Raw genomic sequence first — 20,000 nt, 5'->3', positions numbered from 1 at the left:
TGCAGGGTGAGTTGGTATGAAAAGGTGTGATGGTCATAGCTGGGATATCTTTAATTGCAGGCTTGCTGGATCAGAACTGTGGCCTGTAGCTGAACAATGATGGTGGCAGCAGCGGCGGCACCACCACCATTGCTATCACTACCCCAAGCCCTTCCATCATACCACCATAGCCAATACAACTACTACTACTATTACTGCCACCACTACCCCCACCTTTCCTCCACCATACCACTGTTGCCCATAAAACTAGAAGTGTCACCATCAGCACCACAACTGGTGCTACAACCATCACCACAATCACCACAACCACTACCACTACTACAACCAGCACTACCTCAACTGCTACCACAACAAACACCACCTTCACTACTGCCATCATTAACGCAACCATCACCAGAACCACACATACATCCCAAGTACCACCACCGTAATCATAGTCACCTGAGTGGCTAGAAATAGCAGTCAAACTCTCTCCTCCTTGAAATCACACAGTACCAGCTAAGAGAAAGGAACAGGAGACCCTGAGGACTGTGGACCCAGAGACGAGATAATATAATAACATAATGACATGAACCAACAAAGACCCCCGCCCCCTTCCCCACCCCACTCTGCTCCGCTCCACTCAACCCCCATCCCGAGGCAGCAGGGATGGTCATGTTCAGAACACATTTGTTTGGAACCAAAAACAGCATCTACTCAACCAGGACCAAACCCATCCCATTCCCCCGTTGTTCCATTCCGTTCCCTTCACCTTCTCATCCCTACCCACCACTGCTACTCTTGATGTCTTTTCATGTGCCACACCCACCTACAGACGGCAGGGGTGGGGGTGATGGGTCGCGTGGGGGATAAGGGTAGAGGTGGGGGACTTCTTTTTTTTTTTCCTCTCCCTCCATCACCAGAAAGTTCCAAAGACCTTCCCAACTGAGTCAACAGACAATGACAATATTTGTGCGACGGTGTGCCATTTGTGCGAGGGTGTGCCATTTTGCATTTAAAACATGGCAGAGCAGAAAGAAAAGAATATTGTTGCTTTGTTGTTGGAAAGAGAAGGGGTTAGATGAGTCAGTGGAAGCGGGAAGTGGAGGGGGATGAGGTAGTAGTAGCCCTCGGTACTTGATTTTTAACCCTTCAGCAGATCTGACCTCTCATACCTATCCTACAATGTTATTCTAAAAATAAACAATCACATCATCAAACTCTCAAAGCTGTGAGATAATCCATGGTTAATTCAAAAACGATGTGAATAAATAAGGATTACATTTGACATTATTTTATCCATCTCTTTTACCAAACCGCTAAGTTACAGGGATGTAAACAAACCAACATCGGTTGTCACGTGGTGGAGGGGTTGGACAACTACAGACACAAGGACACACTCACACACCCACACATACATGATGGGCTTCTTCACAGTTTCTTTCTACCAAATTCACTCACTGGGCATTGGTCAGTCTGGGACAATAGTAGCAGACAACCAAGGGGCCATGCGATGGGATTGAACCTGAAACTTCGTTGTTGGGAAATGAACCTCTTAATCACACGAACATGCTAGCACATATATAATTGATTGTGATATTTAAGTTCCAAGTTCAAATCCCACATAGATCAGCGTTGTCTTTTTTATCCTCCTGGATCGAGGAAACTAATGTACCAGTCAAGTAGAGGAAGAGAATTTAATATCACTATAAAGCTTTCTGTTTGCTGGATCACAATTGACCTAGGGCTAAAAAAAACAACAACAACAACAACAGAATGACTACTGGATGAGACCTGACCTAAACAATAACAAGAAGAAAAACAATACAGACCTAGGATTATATAAAGCTAAGCACACATACACACACACACACACACACACACACACACACACACACACACACACACACACACACACATGCAAATGCATGCATGTATGCACTATGCAGACAACTTTATAGATGTAGATATGTGCTTGCACATTTTTTTCATGTGTACACAAACAGCACATACATATGTACATACATACACACTCACACACACACACAAACCAACATCACTTACACAAGCATACACACTGACAAACAAACACACACACACAAATATATATATATATATATATGTATATATACAATGCATCCACACTGATAAACAAATGCATACACATTATCACACACACACACACATATATGCACACATGCACACACACACATAATGCATACACACTGACAAACACACACACACACACACACATATATATATATACAAGCATGCACATACAAACATATACAATGCACACACAGACAAACACATACATACACATTATCACACACACACACACACACTTACACACACACGTATAAATAAATACACGCGTGCACACACTCAACATTTATATCATCATTTACACACTGACACATGCATACACACGTACGCACACACACACACACACACACACCTTTGCCGCTTCTATTCAAGCAAAGAGAAGTTAATTAAATGACTGCTGGGATTGGGAGAAAGAGGGAGATGGGGGGGGGGGGGGGCGGGGCAGGGGCAGCACATGTATGTTTGTGTGTATGTCTGTGTGTGTGTGTGTGTGCGTGTGTGTGCATTTATGTGTGCGCGCGTATGCACGAGTGTACACGCATTTCAATCAACACAGGCACACCTATTCTACTCATGTAAGACGCCCTCCCCCCACCTGCCCACCCTCGCTCCACCTCGAATAATACTTGAAAGAAACAAACAAAAACAACACCTACAGACACACACATGTACTCATGCACGCACACACTCACATGCAAGCAAGCATCAATTAAACGCTCACGCATGTATACATACATTCACAAAAACACACACACACACATACACATATATATATGCACGCACACATCATTTATTGTTCTCACCCTCAAAAACTGCTCCACCCCCCCCAGCTTCTCCGCCACTGCTGCTCATTTCATATGCCACTACATACACCCCCACCCCACCCCAATCACACCCAAACACCACCATCATCTCTTATCCTCACCGCCACTGCCCCCACCAAACCCACCACCATACACTAAACATCACTCTGCATTTTATTACTACACACACACATGCACTTCACCACAATGCAAAAGTCATAACATCGACAAACATCACAAAATAGCTGCGCCTCTGTCTGTGAGTGCATGCATGCATGCATGCATTCACATGTGGTGTGTACATGGGCACATTTCATGTGTGTGTGTGTGTAAGAGAACCCAATCATTAGACAAGTAAATACAAAAAAAAAAGCAAAATACTAAGTACAAAATACATGACATTTATTTTTCTAACTTTTCTAATAATGTGCAGATTGTTTCAGCTATTAAAGGTGCTCTTCAGAGAAATTCATTTATATATATATACCAGCATATTGGAGCTATATAGATAGAATGGGGCATGCCAACGCTAGGCCGAAACAGCTGTAAGATTTTGTCCCTTCTTCGGTTGCTAGATGTCCTTTTAAATTTTAAATTTTAATTGTTGATATGACATAGTATGTCATAAGTGTCTATATAATGTCTTTATTGTCCTTTTAGTTGTAAAATAAATGGATTAATCAACAGAGTACAGTGTCTACAAGTTGATGAGTACCTCATATTCCCCTCCATTTTCTTATTGCTATATATATATATATATATATATATATATATATATATGTATATATATCCAGATGTAGAAACTCTGCCAAATCAGATTGGAGCCTGGTGTAGCCATCTGATTCACCAGTCCTCCATGCTAGCATGGAAAGCGGATGTTAAACGATGATGATATATATATATATATATATATATATATATATATATATATATATATATATATATATATATATATATGTATATATATAATGGGCTTCTTTCAGTTTCCATCTACCATATCCACTCACAAAGCTTTGGTCAGCCCGAGGCAAGGTGCTATGCAGTAGGACTGAACCTGAAACCATGTGACTGGGAAGCAAGCTTCTTACCACACAGCCCATTCCTGCACTTGTCTGTGTATGGAAATGCAACGCCTAACATTTTGGAGACAATCACTTACCAAATTCTTTCATTTTTTTTTTTTCACCAACTTCTGGAAGCAACAAGCCACAACTAATCTATAATGACATCTCAGAGCTTTAATCTCTGATGTGCAGCCATGCATTCACTCATGCATGTCACATGTGCCGCTGCCACCACTGCCACCATCCACAATACTACCTTCATACCTATCATCACCACAGCCGCCATCTACAAAACCATTACCAACAACAGCAACATCAGAAATAAACATCATCACAAGCTGACAACGGACTGTCTACATGGTCAGTTGGACTGCTAGAAATAGCAGCTTAGTCTCCCTCAAATCACATCTTAGAAACAGACGCAACAGTCAATGACTGTCTACATGGTCAATTAGACTGCTAGAAATAGCAGCTTAGTCTCCCTCAAATCACATCTTAGAAACAGACGCAACAGTCAGTGACTGTCTACATGGTCAATTAGACTGCTAGAAATAGCAGCTTAGTCTCCCTCAAATCACATCTTAGAAACAGACGCAACAGTCAATGACTGTCTACATGGTCAATTGGACTGCTAGAAATAGCAGCTTAGTCTCCTTCAAATCACATCTTAGAAACAGACACAACAGTCAATGACTGTCTACATGGTCAATTGGACTGCTAGAAATAGTAGCTTAATCACCCTCAAATCACATCTTGGAAATGGACACCACAGTCAATGACTATCTACATGGCTAATTGGACTGCAAGAGATAGTAGCTTAATCTCCCTCAAATCACATTATACAATGGGCTTCTTTCAGTTTCTGTTTACCAAAAGATTGATGGAACTGGAAGAAAATTGATGGAGCTGACATAAGGTTGATGGAGCAGACAAAAGGTTGATGGAGCTGACATAAGGTTGATGGAGCTGACATAAGGTTGATGGAGCTGACATAAGGTTGATGGAGCTGACATGAGGTTGGTGGAGCTGACATAAGGTTGATGGAGCTGACATAAGGTTGATGGAGCTGACAAAAGGTTGATGGAGCAGATAAAAAGTTGATGGAGCTGACAGAAGATTGGTGGAGATGACAGAAGATTGAAGATGACAAATGGTGAAAGGCAGAAGTTGATAGAGGATAGATGAAGATGACATAAGTCAGAATGATAGATGGACTGGAAACAGAATAAAGACTGAAGACAGATGAAGAAAGACTTGAAGTTGATAGAGAGAAGACAGGAGATTGATTATATATATATATATATATATATATAAACAGAACAGAAGAAGAGAGAGGAAAGAGAAGATGGATTAAAAAAATGACAAAAGATTGAAGACAGAAGAAATTAGAAGAAAGAAAAATAAGGAGATACCAAAAGACAGAATGTAAAAGAGAGAAACTGGAAGACAGATGGAAGTAGAAGACACAAAAAGGCAGAGGCTAAAAAGAAGAGAGAGAGAGAAACAGAGAAAAGCTATGGAAGGTTGGGGAGAGAGAGAAAGAGAGAGAGAGAGAGAGAGAGAGAGAGAGAGAGAGAGAGAGAGAGAGAGAGAGAGAGAGAGAATGGTTTTGTGTTATGGAATTTTATGGTTGGTTATTGTTGAGTTCTTCATCCAAAATAGACATTAATTTGGCATGATAAAATTGATAGAATCAATCTGAGTGTTTATATGTAAAGTGTCCCTCTACCTTCTGCATATAGACAATGTCTGTTGGATGGAGAATTTTTTTTTTTTTTAAATATAGAATTCATAGACATTTGTTTGGTTGAGAGAAGTGTGGCTGTGAGGGTGAGTGAGGTAAGAGAGTGTGAGTGAGAGTGAGGAGGAGAGGGTGTGGACAGAGAGAGAGAGAGAGAGAGAGAGAGAGAGAGAGGGTGAAAGTGAGAGAGAGAGTGTGGAGTGGTGAGTTTTGGTTTGAATATTAGTTCCATGGACTTTGTTTAGAGTGGAAGAGTGGAGTGTGGCTGCAAGAGAGTGAGCGAGAGAGAGAGAGAGAGATAGTGTGAGTGTGGTGAGAGTGAGTGAATGTGTATGGGAGAGAGAGAGAGAGAGAGAGAGAGTTGTTTCTGTTTTAAATATACAATGCATACTTTGGTTGAGAGGGTAAATGTGAGAGAGAGAGAGAGAGAGGAAGAATGTGTGAGTGAGAGAGAGAGACAGAGTGTGTGAGAGAGAGGGAGAGAATGAGAGAGAAAGAACGTGAGAGGGAGAATGTAAGAAAGAATGAGAGAGAGAGAGAGGCAGAATGTGTGTGTGAGTGAGAGAGACAGACAGACAGAATGTGTGAGAGAGAGGGAGAGAATATGAGAGAGAAAGAATATGGGAGAGAGAAAGAGAGGAGAAATAGGAGAGACAGAGAGTAAAAAAGAGGAGGAACGAGTGTGTGTGTATGAGAGAGAGAGAGAGAGAGAGAAAACATGCAACAGTGAGAGAGAGGAGGGGGCAACATGTAAGATAAAAAGAGAAAAAGTGAGAAAAGTAGAGAAAGTATGAGAGAGAGAGAGAGAGAAGGGGAGAGAGAGAGAAAGGTAGTGAACAGAGAAGAAAATATGTGGGAGAGAGAAAGATGGAGAGAGGGAGAGAGAGGTGGGGAGGAAAAAGAAAAAAACAGATATTTGTTGTGTTTTTTTTGTTTTTACTTTCCATGGTTCCACAAATATTTGGATTTCTTACAAATTATCTGATCCATCTTTTCCACGGAACATTCCATTTTCATTTGGAACAATCCAATCGTGCTGAGAATAAAGATTGGAATAAAGCGTGGTCATGTGGTTAAGAAGTTTGCATTGATAGTGCATGGTCTCCGGTTCAATCCCACTCCACTGTACCTCACCATTGGCAAATGCCTTCTCTGATAGTCTTGAAAATTTGCAGCGAAATTAGCTATGCAAAAGCTAAATCATCATCATCATTATCATCATCGTTTAACGTCCGCTTTCCATGCTGGCATGGGTTGGACGATTTGACCGAGGACTGGTGAAACCAGATGGCAACACCAGGCTCCAGTCTAATTTGGCAGAGTTTCTACAGCTGGATGCCCTTCCTAACGCCAGCCCTCAGTCAAACCGTCCAACCCACGACAGCATGGAAAATAGATATAAAACAACAATGATGATGATGATGATGATGGTATGTGATTTGAAGGTTATTTAGCTGTAATTTCTACAGACAGTTGTATAAGGCTCCAAGGAGTAACATCAAATTAGGAACTAAAAGATTACAGAGCAAACTTCTTGAAAATCCTATGTGGTGGAAGGCATACATTGGACCAAAGATTAAGGGTTTAAGGGTTTCCCTGGATAAGACAGGTACTGATACAAAAGGGAGACACTGAATTGAACTCCAACTCCCTAATATATATTTTGGTACCCTTTCATCTTCCTCAACCCTTTAGCATTCAAACCAGCCATGTCCATCCCAAATATTCTGTTTTGTGATCAGGTCTCTCACAACCACCCAGTAATGCCTTTAGTACACCATTACATCACTGAAATCCGAAAGTTATGAGATAATGCATGATTTCTTTAAAAGAATTTTCAATGAATAGGCATTACATGTGATGGAGGAACTAAAATGGAAAAAGGGTTAATATGAACCTATTCAAAGAAGAGTTTTAAGGACCATAGAACCAGAAGAAATTTCTGGTAGATTGGCACCAAAAGTGTTATGTTTTTATTTTTTATCTTTTATGTAGTGGGATGGGGGCTCTGAAAGGGGTCTCAGGAGGAGTGGCCTTGCCTTCCTGAGCTAGTTTTCCACCACATTTCTTCAAAATCTTGGTGGAGGCCTTGATCTCGGGACCACTCATGTCTAGAAACTGAGGTTGGGGGTAAGCAAGGGCATGATCCCCATAGAAAATCCAGCTCCAAAAAAGCCTCATGATAGCAAGGGAGAATGGGCACCAGCCAGCCCAAAGGTTGGGGTGGACTGCACCTGCCTACCTCCGTTGCTATGGCATTGAGGTAGATCTGGCCACTCTTGTTAATGGGGATAAAACCCGGATTTAAAACACTGGATGATGATGATGATGATGTGCTTCAGTTTTCAGACTGCGGTCATGCTGGGGCACCACCTTGAAGAATTTTAATTGAATGAATGGACCCCAGTACGTATTTCTTTTAACCCTTAGAACCTGAAATGCCAGTGCAATGACACTATTCCAGGGCTGTATATTCCTGAAATGCCAGTTTACCAGCATTCTATGTGTCTTCATTTTCACCAGGAGCTTAGGGTGGTGCATTCAATTCCTGTGGGAGGTTGGGGTCCAAAGGGGTTAAGCCCAGTACTTATTCTATCTCTCTCTTTTGCCAAGTGCTAAGTAACAAGGATGTAAACACACCAACACTGGTTGCCAAACGGTGGTGGAAAACAAACACAGACACACACAGAGTAATACCATCTCCATTAACAGCATGTCAACACCATCGTGAACCATTCTTGTTTAGGAGAGATAAAATAAATATCAAAGTTGTTTTACCCCACACAGAAACTGCAGGGGGTACTCGGAGGGCTACTCAGGGGCTACTCAGAGCATTTGCACACCCTTCTAAATCCAGTGCAATGCCGGAAACCCTTCTGTGTTATCACCAGGTATCTCAAAGGGACAAGCATCGTGCCCCTTAGCCTATATGCTTCACCTGAGTGGGGCAGCAAGGACTGAGCTAGTCTTCACTAATGAAATGGTTCCACTTGCAATCCCTTATGAACAATAGCTGTCTTGAGCTAGTTTCAGCTGCTGTGCCTGTTTCCTTGATGGCTTTCATCAGTTGTCTGAGTTGTCAACAAAAGACCACCCTAATTCACACACACACACACACATACATATATACAAGGGTGTGCTGAAAAGTTCCTGGCATTAAGGGTGTTGTGAAAGGCCTGGTTGGAAGCCCAACCTTCCGAGTTTTTTTTAAATTATTTTTAAGCCTAGTTCTTATTCCATCAGTCTCTTTTGCCAAACCTCCAACTTATAGGGACATAAACAAACCAATAACGGTTGCCAAGCACTGGTGGGGGACAAACACACACAGATATATACATATACACATACATATATATATATATGTATATTATATGACAGGCTACTTTCAGTTTCCGTCTACCAAATCTACTCACAATGCTTTCGTCGGCCCTAGGCTATAAAAGAAGACACTCGCCTTAGGTGCCATGCAGTGAGACTGAACCCAGAACGATGTGGTTGGGAAGCAAGCTACTTACCGCACAGCCACTTGCTGTATCTATGTGTGTTTACAAAGTATGGATTGATAAATTTGCCAGCATTTCTTGATTTGTTATTTAGCAATATCAATGAGTGTATATGTGTGTGTGTTTACATTTGTATACATCCTATATACCGCATATAAATAGTCACATACACCCTCATTCATTTCAACATACACGTTCTCTCACACATATATATATATATGGGCACAGGTGTGGCTGTGTGGTAAGAAGCTTGCTTCCCAACCACATGGTTTCAGGTTCAGTCCCACTGCGTGGCACCTTGGCCAAATGTCTATTTCTATAGCCTCGGGCCAACCAAAACCTAGTTAGTGGATTTGGTAGACGGAAACTGAAAGAAGCCCGTTATATATATATATGTGTGTGAGTGTGAGTATCTATGTTTGTCGCCCCAACATCGCTCGACAGCCGATGTTGTTGGGTTTACATCCCTGTAACTTAGCGGTTTGGCAAAAGAGACCAATAGAATAAGTACTAGGCTTACAAAGAATAAGTCTTGGGGTCGATTTGTTCGACTAAAGGCAGTGCTCCAGCATGGGTACAGTCAAATGACTGAAAGAAATAAAAGAATATATATACATATATATATATATATACATATATATATATATATATATATATATATATATAATGATCATCATCGGCGTCATTTTAACGTCTGTTTACCATGCTGGTATGGGTTGGATAGGTTAACAGGAGCCAGCAAGCCAGATCACTGGCGGGGGGGGGGGGGGGAGGGCCTGATGCAGTCCTCTGACTTGCCGGCTCCTGTTGAATCGCTCAGCCTATGGCATCATAGAAACCGAATATTAAATTATGATGATGATGATGATGATGATGAAGATACACACACACACACACACAGATCCATCACTATTGACGCATTCACACATTTGCAGAAGCGAAACACATACACGCACACGCATGGACGTTTCTTTTCCACTCTCTCTTACACACACACACACACACACACACACATATATACACAAAATATGTATATGTGTTATACAATCATACACAACTCAATATAACTCACCACACACACACACAGCTATATATTATATACAAACACACACACTCTCTGTATAATAACATACACATATAACTAAAAGTGCACAAGTTCATATTACACTGAAGTCATCATCATCATCATCACCATCATCATCATCATCATCGTCATCACCATCATGATGATGAATATTTCAAAGATACATCATATTTCTTAAAGAAATCCATATTTGTGTATGTGTGAGTGTTTATATATATATATATATATATACACCCACATACTAACACATACAGACAGAAATGGGTGTAGATATTTTCTATACATATTAGTTATATAGTCATATTTTTCGATACAGGGGGATATTATACACACTTGTAGATACATGTATGTATATATGGATCGCATAAACAACACACTAAGATATTGTATGCGCACACAAACATCTATACATGTGAAGCACACACATACATCAACCATATATACATACACACATATACATACTTTCATTTATACTATATATATACACACACATACAAACACATATGAACCACACAAACACATATATGCATATATATATATATATATATATATATATATATATATATATATATATATATATATATATATATATGCATGTATATAGATAGATGGATGGATATATAGATATAGATGAGGCACACATGTATTACCCATATATACACACATATATACACGTTTCCACAAAATATATACACCCACCCACATAAACATATATATATATATATATACATACACATATTCCCACAAAATATATACACATACCGACACATACATATATGTATACACACATAAAAACACAGACATATATATATATATATATATATACATACAGATATACACACACACATATATACAGACATACACACACACATATGTACATAGACATACACAGACACATATATATACACAGACACACACACATAGATACACAGACACACACACATACATATATATATACATAAGACACACGCACATATATATATACAGACATACACACACACATATATATACAGACATACACACACATATATATACATAGAAACACGTACATATATGTATATATACACACACATACGCATATATAAACACACAAACAATACATACAGATGTCCAAACAAAAAAAAACCCAAAACAATTAGGAAAAATCTTGTCAAAATAGTAGAAACCTTAAAAATGGTAAACACACAAAGCAAGAACTAAAAAGAAAAACAACAAAAAAAAAAAAAAAAAAAATAAAGCTAAATTTATAAAAACCCTTAAAAACAACAACCTGCCCACCACCCCCAAAAAACCCCTCCAGAAATAATAAAGCTGGCACTAACTAACCTGCGAGTGATTTAATCGAGGTTTGCCTGAAGCAACCAGAACCGGGGTAGCACCTGAAGTTGTCCCTGGGCCCAGCGCTGCTGTTCTAGTCCCTACGCCAAGCCCAGCTCCGGCCACGGCTCCCGGCCCCTGCGGTGGGGTGGGCGGAGGAGGCGGGTGTGGGTGTTGGTGCTGATGGTGCAACGCAGCGTGCCCCATGCTCCTGGGCTGAGCAAGCAGCGTTAGATACATGTTTGAGAAACTGGCCATCAAAACAAAACCCCCAACTCCTACTACGACTACTACTACCACTACTACAACTACTGCTACTGCTAATACGGATGCTGCTACTACTACTACTACTACTACTACCACCACCACCACAACAGCAGCAACTCATCCGATGGATGCTCCCACATAGATATATATATATATATATATATATATATATATATATATATATATATATGTATATATATATATATATATATATATATATATATATATATATATATATATGTATATATATATATATGCAGATACACAGACACAGGGGAGAACAGCTACACATGCAGGCATGCACACACACACACACACACACACACACACAATACAGATATATGCAAATAGACAATTGTGTGCATACACACAGACACAGAAAGACGCAAAGAGACACATATGCACATGCATAAAAGCACAGATGAATGTAAATAGATGTATGTCTGCGTACACAGACAAACATAAATATTCACACACACATAGATAGATAGATAGATAGATAGATAGATAGAGGGATAGATAGATAGAAAGATAGAGGGATAGATAGATAGAAAGATAGAGAGATAGAGAGATAGAGAGAGAGACACGCTTGTGTATACACACAAACACATTCACACACAGAAATAGACAGATGCAAACAGCCTTGCGTACGCATACACATACATACACACACAGAAAGTAAGAAACACATCCAAAGTTACAAACGCACACACACAAATACTCACACACACACACACACACACTCAAAACACTGAAAATAGAGACATACACACACATTCAGTAACAAACACATTCACACACAAAACAGTAGACATACAGACATACACACACACACTCACACACGGGCACGCGTGTATAGTAACAAATATATACACAAACACTCACACACACACACGCGCAATGCACCGTAAGCACACACACACACCCCCACACACACACACACACACAGAGTTCCAACCACCACCTCCACCCCATCGCCATTAGCGTATGCCAGGGGGGAAGGGTGGGAGGATACGGAAGAAGGTGGAGGCTTTAGCGAACGGTTGAATGGATTAGATGTGTGTGTGTGTGTGTACATGTGTGTGTATGCGCACGTGTGTTTGAGTATGTGCATGTACGTGTGTGTTGTGTATAGAACAGTGTAGGTGGGGGTAGGGGGAGTGGTAGGGCGGGGCAGGTTAGTGCTTGTTAGCAAGAATGCATTGCCACAATGAAGGTGGTGGTGGTGGTAGTGCCACTAAGGATGGTGGTGGTGGTGGTGGCGGTGGTAACGGTAATGGTTGTGAGGGAAGATGGTGGTGGTGGTGGTGATGGTTGATAGTAGTGTTGGTGGTAGCGGTGGTGGTAGTAGTGCTAATACTGATGATAGTAGTGGTGGTGGTGGTAGTTGTGGTCGTGGTGATTATGGTGGTGGTAGTTCTGAGACTGATGATAATGGTGTTAGTGGTGGTGGTAGTGGTGATAGCAGTGCTGGTGGTTGTAGTTGTGGTGGTAGTGCTGACAACGATAGTAGTGGCGGTGGTGGTGGTGGTGGTAGTTGTAGTTGTAGTGGTGATAACAGTGTTGTTGTTGGAGGTGGTGGTGGTGGTGGTGATAATTGTAGTTGTGGTGGTAGTTCTGATGGTGATGATAGTAGTGGTGGTAGTGGTGATAGTAGTGGTGGTTGTGGTAGTTGTAGCTGTGGTGGTGGTGGTGATGATAGTAGTGGTGGTAGTGGTTGTGGCAGTGCTGGTACAGGTGGCGGTGGCGGTGGTGGTGGTGTTGGTGTTGGTGTTTGAAGATGTTATTGTTTAACCCCCAGCACCAGGTCAGCTTCGATCAAATAGAAGGCTACAATGAAAACCATCCCAGCCATGACCATCCTATCGGAAAGTGGAGGGGTGGGGTCCCAATGTATATGGAACATAGATAACACCAAGTTATCTAACGCGTCTTTTTGTTTGTTTTCTGTTTTTTTTTTGTCTTTCTGTTTCTTATTCAAGTCAGCATAATGCAATTTGAGGGAATTTTGGCTGCTATGACTAGCAAGATAAGCAACCATGCAGAGGCACCCACGTTGGCCCATGGTTGAAGAAGTTTAGAGCAAGATGTACAGGAATGCGTGTGTGTGAGTATGTGTGTGTTTACATGTCTGTGTGTGTGTGTATATGTATATATGTGTGTGTATATGTACATGTGTGTGTACATGTGTTTATACAAGTGTATGTGTTTGCATGTCTTTGTATGTGTGTATGTATATGTATGTGTGTGTGTGTGTACATGTGTTTATACGAGTGTGTTTGCATGTCTGTGTGTATATGTATGTGTGTGTACATATAGGTATGTATATATGTGTGTATATGTGTGTGAGTGTGAGTTTTATGAGTATGTTCATGCATATACACGTTTGTGTACATATATATGTTTGTGTATGTGTGTATACTTACATATGTATGTGTGAGAAAGTGCGTGTGCAAGTGTTCCGGCCACGACCACTACCACCAATAGAGAGCAATACAGAAAGGAGACACGCATCGACTCACAGACGATGCTGCACTGCTCGGAGCGTATGTATGAATGCACGTGCACAAAGTTGTTGCAGTTGCTGTTGTTGCTTAGCACCAGGACAATCCTGATCCAGCAAGATCTATTGATCAAACTCGTTCCAGTCATGGCCATCACCCTTCCTTTCGTTTTATGGGAGTTGCAGGACTAAGACGTTTGATGTGGCTTTCTGTCTTTAGAAATAAGATGCAGGAGGCCTGTGTGTGTGTGTTTGTGTGTGTGTGTGTGTGTGTGTGTGATTTGAGGGTGATTTAGCTGTTGTTTCAAGCATGTTATATAACCACATGGTCTCGTTGTTGCTGTTGTTATTGCTCGTGTTTGGTGGTGGAAACATTACCACCAACGCTACCACCATAAGTACCGCCATCACTATCATCACCACTGCTACTACCACCACCTCCACCACACCCACAACTACTACCACCACCATACCCAGAGCTACCACCACACCAAGAACTACCACCAACACTATCAGCACTACCACCAGCGACAACACTACTGCCACCACTACCACCATCACCAATACTACTACCACCACCACCACCAACACTACCACCTACACTACCACCACCACTACCTACACTACCACCACCACTACCTACACTACCACCATCACCACTACTACTACCACCACCACCACCTACACCACCACTACCTTCATCACCACCTACACTACCACCACCACCTACACCACCACTACCTTCATCACCACCTACACTACCATCACCACTACTGCTACTACCACCACCAACGCTGCCACCATCATGAATATAAACACGTGTGCTTCCCCATTACCCCCACCCACCCACAAACTATTGGGACCCTGTTCTTGTTGCTGTTGTTGTTTTGTCGCGTCACTATTGATGCTGTCACAATAAACAGCGTCAGCAGCAACATCATCAACATCATCATCATAGAAAGGTGGGAAAAGAACAAAAAATAAGCATTAGTAACTGTGATGATGATGATGATGATGATGATGATGATGATGATGATGATGGTGGTGGTGGTGGTGGTGGTGGTGGTGTTGATGCTTAAGATAACGATTATGATGATGATAATGATTATGACAACAACGATAGTGGTAACGATGATGATGATAATGGTGATGATGATGATGATGATGATGACTGTGATGATGATGATGATGATGATGACTGTGATGATGATGATGATGATGATGCTGGCTTACAAACCAACAACGAAACGGCACAGCTTCATCGCGGTCAGTCACCCTGCTAGAATTAGCAACCAAAATCTCCCTCGAAATTTTGAACATGCACTCCCCCACCTCTACCCCCACCCCACCCCTTGCTGCTCCAGCTACTCACTTAAAAATATACCCCACCACCCCCTGTTACCAATACAAAAGAGAAACACTTTGTAACAGCAAAAAAAATGGGGGGGTGGGGGAAGGCGAGGGGGCGCAGTGGTGGCGGTTGCAGTTTAATAGCAATGATTGTGTTGCTGTTGTTGTTGTTGTTGGTGGAGGTGGTAGTAGTAGTAGTAGTAGTAGTAGTGGTGGTGGTGGTGGGAGTCTTGAGCAGACAGCATGTATCTGCCAACAGGAGGCAGCACTGACGAAGTTGTTATTGCCAAGTGCAGTAGTGGTGGTGGTGGTAGTGGTGTATTGTGATAGATATGGTTTTGATGATTGTGTTATAAATTACAAACCACCACCACTACTATAACCATCACCATTCATACTACTTCCACTACCCTCAAGCTAGAACCACTTCTATGACCACATACACCACTGCCACCATTACCATCATCACTACTACTACTACTACTACCACTACCACCACCACCATTGCCAGTACTATCACCACCACCAATACTACCTAAAACTACTTGGATAGGTACATACACCACCACCACCATCATCATCACCAACACCGTCTTCACCACCATCATAATCATCGTCACCACCATCATCATCACCAACACTACCATCACCACTATCACCACCACCACCACCACCATCATCATCATCATCATTGCTGTCAGTCATCATCATCATCATCATTGCTGTCAGTCATCATCATCATCATCCTCATACTAAGGATGACAAAGAAACCCCTATAGGGAGTTCTTGCCTACAGACTGCATAGATAATTTCATGGAATCAAAGTGTCTCGACTGTATTACAAATGTGAAACCCTGTCGTACATGTATTTACAATGTCAAACTCTCTCTCAAGACATTTACTCTTCCCTGTCTTAGATTCATCATGATTTTTCATTGTCCAATGCTTCATAGAGAACAGAAAGCACCAAAGCATTAACCCTTTCGTTACTAACCTGGCTGAAACCGACTCTGGCTCTGTAGTACAAATGTCTTGTTTCCATAAGTTCTGAATTAAAATCTTCCACCAAACCTTAGTCACAATTTATGTTCCTAATATTACCTTAATGATAACTAAGTTATTTTACTAAATTCTTTGTTATATTTAAAATTAATTGAAAGAAACACAGAGCATCTCAAAAGAAATACAGTAACGAAAGGGTTAATAATTAACACTCGCCTGTCTAAAACATTTTCATAAGTTTGTTCAGGCATGGGCCGATGCCAGTGCCACCTGACTGGCTCGCTGTGCTGGTAGAACACGAAAAGCACCAACTGGCTCCCATGATGCTGGTGGCATGTAAAATGCACCCACTACACTCTCAGAGTGGTTGGGGTTAGCAAGGGCATCCAGCTGTAGAAACCTTGCCAGATCAGATTGGAGCCTGGTGCAGCCTCCTGGCTTCCCAGACCCAAATTGAACCATCTAACCCATGCCAGCAAGGAAAGTGGACATTAAAACAACGATGATGATGACATATATATTTATAGACACACACACACACACTGATGATAAGCTTCCATACAGTTTCTGTGCACCTTATCTTATTCACTTAGAAGGCATTGGTCGACCCAGGACTATGGTGGGAGACACTTGCTCCAGGTGCCACATAGTGGGACTGAACCAGAGACATGTGGCTGCAAAGCAAACGGTCTCTACGCCATGCAGGCCATGCTTATGTCTATAATTATATAGAAAGGGAAAAAATTATATCTACTGTTATCTGGAGGAGGAGGAGGAGGATGGGGGAGGTAAAGAGAAGAGGGGGCACGAGGAGGTGCATGAGAAAGGAAGAAGAAGAAGAAGAAGAAGAAGAAGAAGAAGAAGGAGCATCTTTATCTTCATCTCAGCGCTGTGGCTGATTATTTCGGTTTCTATGGCAACCAGAAATAGACTGTCTGCCAACAGAGTCGATTCCAGAACGAAAGAAAGAAAGAAAACAAAGAAGAAGAAAAAGGAAAAGAAAAAGGCAAAACTTTCACACCACCCACCTACCGAACACCCACAAACCTTTCTGGATCCTACCACCACCATCACCACCACCACTAGCGCCACCATTATCTCACACTTCAAGACATTACCAAGAGGTTTCCTTCTTCCATCGCCAACTTATGTATATATGTATTTATATACATATATATACCATTGATGCGACCAGCATCATCGTTTAATTCCATCCATTCCGCCATCTTCATTGCAATGAGGTGTGTGTGTGTGTATGTGTGTGATGTGGAGATATGGAGATCAAGGTATATATATATATATATATATATATATATATATATATATATATATATATCCACTCATATTCATTTCTACACACACACACATGTTTGTATTCACAGATCTACATAACACATACACAAATATATGCATATACATACATACACGTTTATAATATATACACACACACATATATATATGTATGTATATCTATATATACACACACATTTATCTACATCTACATACATATGTATATACACATACATATATAGACATACACAAACACGTACACACACATCTATAATATACACATACCCACAGACACACACATATATATACACCTATCTATAGCTACATACATATATATATACACGCACACACACACACACATATATATATATATATATATATATATATATATAGGAAAATGAAAAATAATAATAAGGCAGAATGCTAAACTGGAAGCATATTTTAATAAAGATTTCTAACCGGCTTTCATTGCATAGCAAATTTTCAAGAAGAGGGAGAATGAAAATGTTTTTACAAAGAAGTACAAAATGAAGAAAATAATATATAAAAAAATAAATATACCAATACATTTTATTGTCTTTGAGCTTTTAAAGTTCAATGGTAATTCATGTATATAATGGTTGGAAAAATAAGGATGGATGAGAATTGAGAGCTGTGTTAGGTTTAAAAAAGGGGCTAAAAGTTTGTGTTAAGCAGGAAGTGTGGTGTCAAAACAGGAAGTGTGTGTAAGGGGAGACTAATCTTTTTAGTTGGAGTTATGTAAATATATAAACATACACAAATATACATATGCAATATACACACACACACACATTTATATAGCCACACACACACACATTTATATACTCACAAACACATACAAACCCTTTTCCCCACCCCCACCTCAACATATGGTCAAATGTTGTTAGAAATATCACTGATGCGACCAACATTATCCTCATTGGGACTCTACAGAAACATAGAGAATCGGTAGATGAACGAACATAATGCCTTTGGCGCATTTCATTACGAATCTTTATGTTCAGAGTTCAAACCAAGCTAACAGCAAAGTTGCCTTTCATCGTTCTGGGACAAATTGGAGTGATATTATAATTCCTAACTAAACCAAGTCCTAGAACACAAGAAAATCCATCAAAACATCTTTGTTCCATTCCAAAGATTAATGGTCTTGTGACTCTGCTAGAAGTCTTCAGATGTTACCCCCCCCCCCCATCATCATCATAATTATCATTGACATCATCATCATAATCATCGTCATCATAACTGCCATCATCATCATCGTAATTATCAATGTCATCATTATCATAATAATTGTCATCATCATCATCATCATCATAACCATAATTATCATTATCATCGTTTAATGTCTGCTTTCCATGCTGGCATGGGTTGGACGGTTTGACTGAGGACTGGCAAGCCAGATGGCTGCACCAGGCTCCAATCTGATCTAGCAAGGTTTCTACAGCTGGATGCCCTTCCTAATGCCCTTCTATCTATTTATTTATCCATCAATCAATCAATCTATCTATATATCTATCCAGTCATAGATCCAGCTATCCATTCATCTACCCTATCAAGCTGTCCAACCATTTATCCACAGCACCAACAGAAGTACCTCAATTCAGTTCAGGACTCTCAATGAAATCACTCCAACAAATCAAGGCCTACGTACCCCTGTAGAGGGTACACAGAAGACTGGGAGCAATCGTTATTACTGGAATATCACAGCTGACCTGAGACAAAACAACGACAACTATCATTACCTTATGATTAAAACCAATCTATTGGTTCATTTATCATTTTATCTGTATCAATCTATATCTCTCTATCTATCTATCTATCTCCCTCTCAGTTTGTATGTCTGCATCTAACCATCAGCTATTCTACTATCAATATCTCTCTGTCTGTCTATCTATCTATCTATCTAACTATCTATACTTTTCTAACTCTCTATCAATCTATCTATCTATCGCTCTAACTGTTAAGTCATC

At 40.6% G+C, this 20,000-nt stretch overlaps 1 protein-coding gene across 6 annotated transcripts in view; it reads right to left on the bottom strand.

Moving 5' to 3' along the window:
• LOC106872628 (RNA binding protein fox-1 homolog 2) overlaps positions 1-20,000 on the bottom strand; it is a 528,156-nt gene that overhangs the window by 233,020 nt on the left and 275,136 nt on the right. Inside the window, exon 1 of one of the 6 annotated variants that reach the window (XM_089341815.1) lies at positions 11,607-11,940. The exons of the other annotated variants lie outside the window; for them this stretch is intronic. Within the exon in view, the coding sequence (XP_089197941.1) occupies positions 11,607-11,855 (249 nt within the window). The 5' untranslated portion in view covers positions 11,856-11,940. Of the gene's footprint in view, positions 1-11,606; positions 11,941-20,000 lie in introns of those variants that run through there. 6 annotated transcript variants of the gene reach the window in all.

This window comes from Octopus bimaculoides, chromosome 25, assembly GCF_046866305.1.
Source record: "Octopus bimaculoides isolate indiv1 chromosome 25, ASM4686630v1, whole genome shotgun sequence".
Taxonomy (NCBI): domain Eukaryota; kingdom Metazoa; phylum Mollusca; class Cephalopoda; order Octopoda; family Octopodidae; genus Octopus; species Octopus bimaculoides.
The sequence above is the reverse complement of the archived record's forward strand: the minus strand, read 5'-3'. Positions and strand labels throughout refer to the sequence as shown.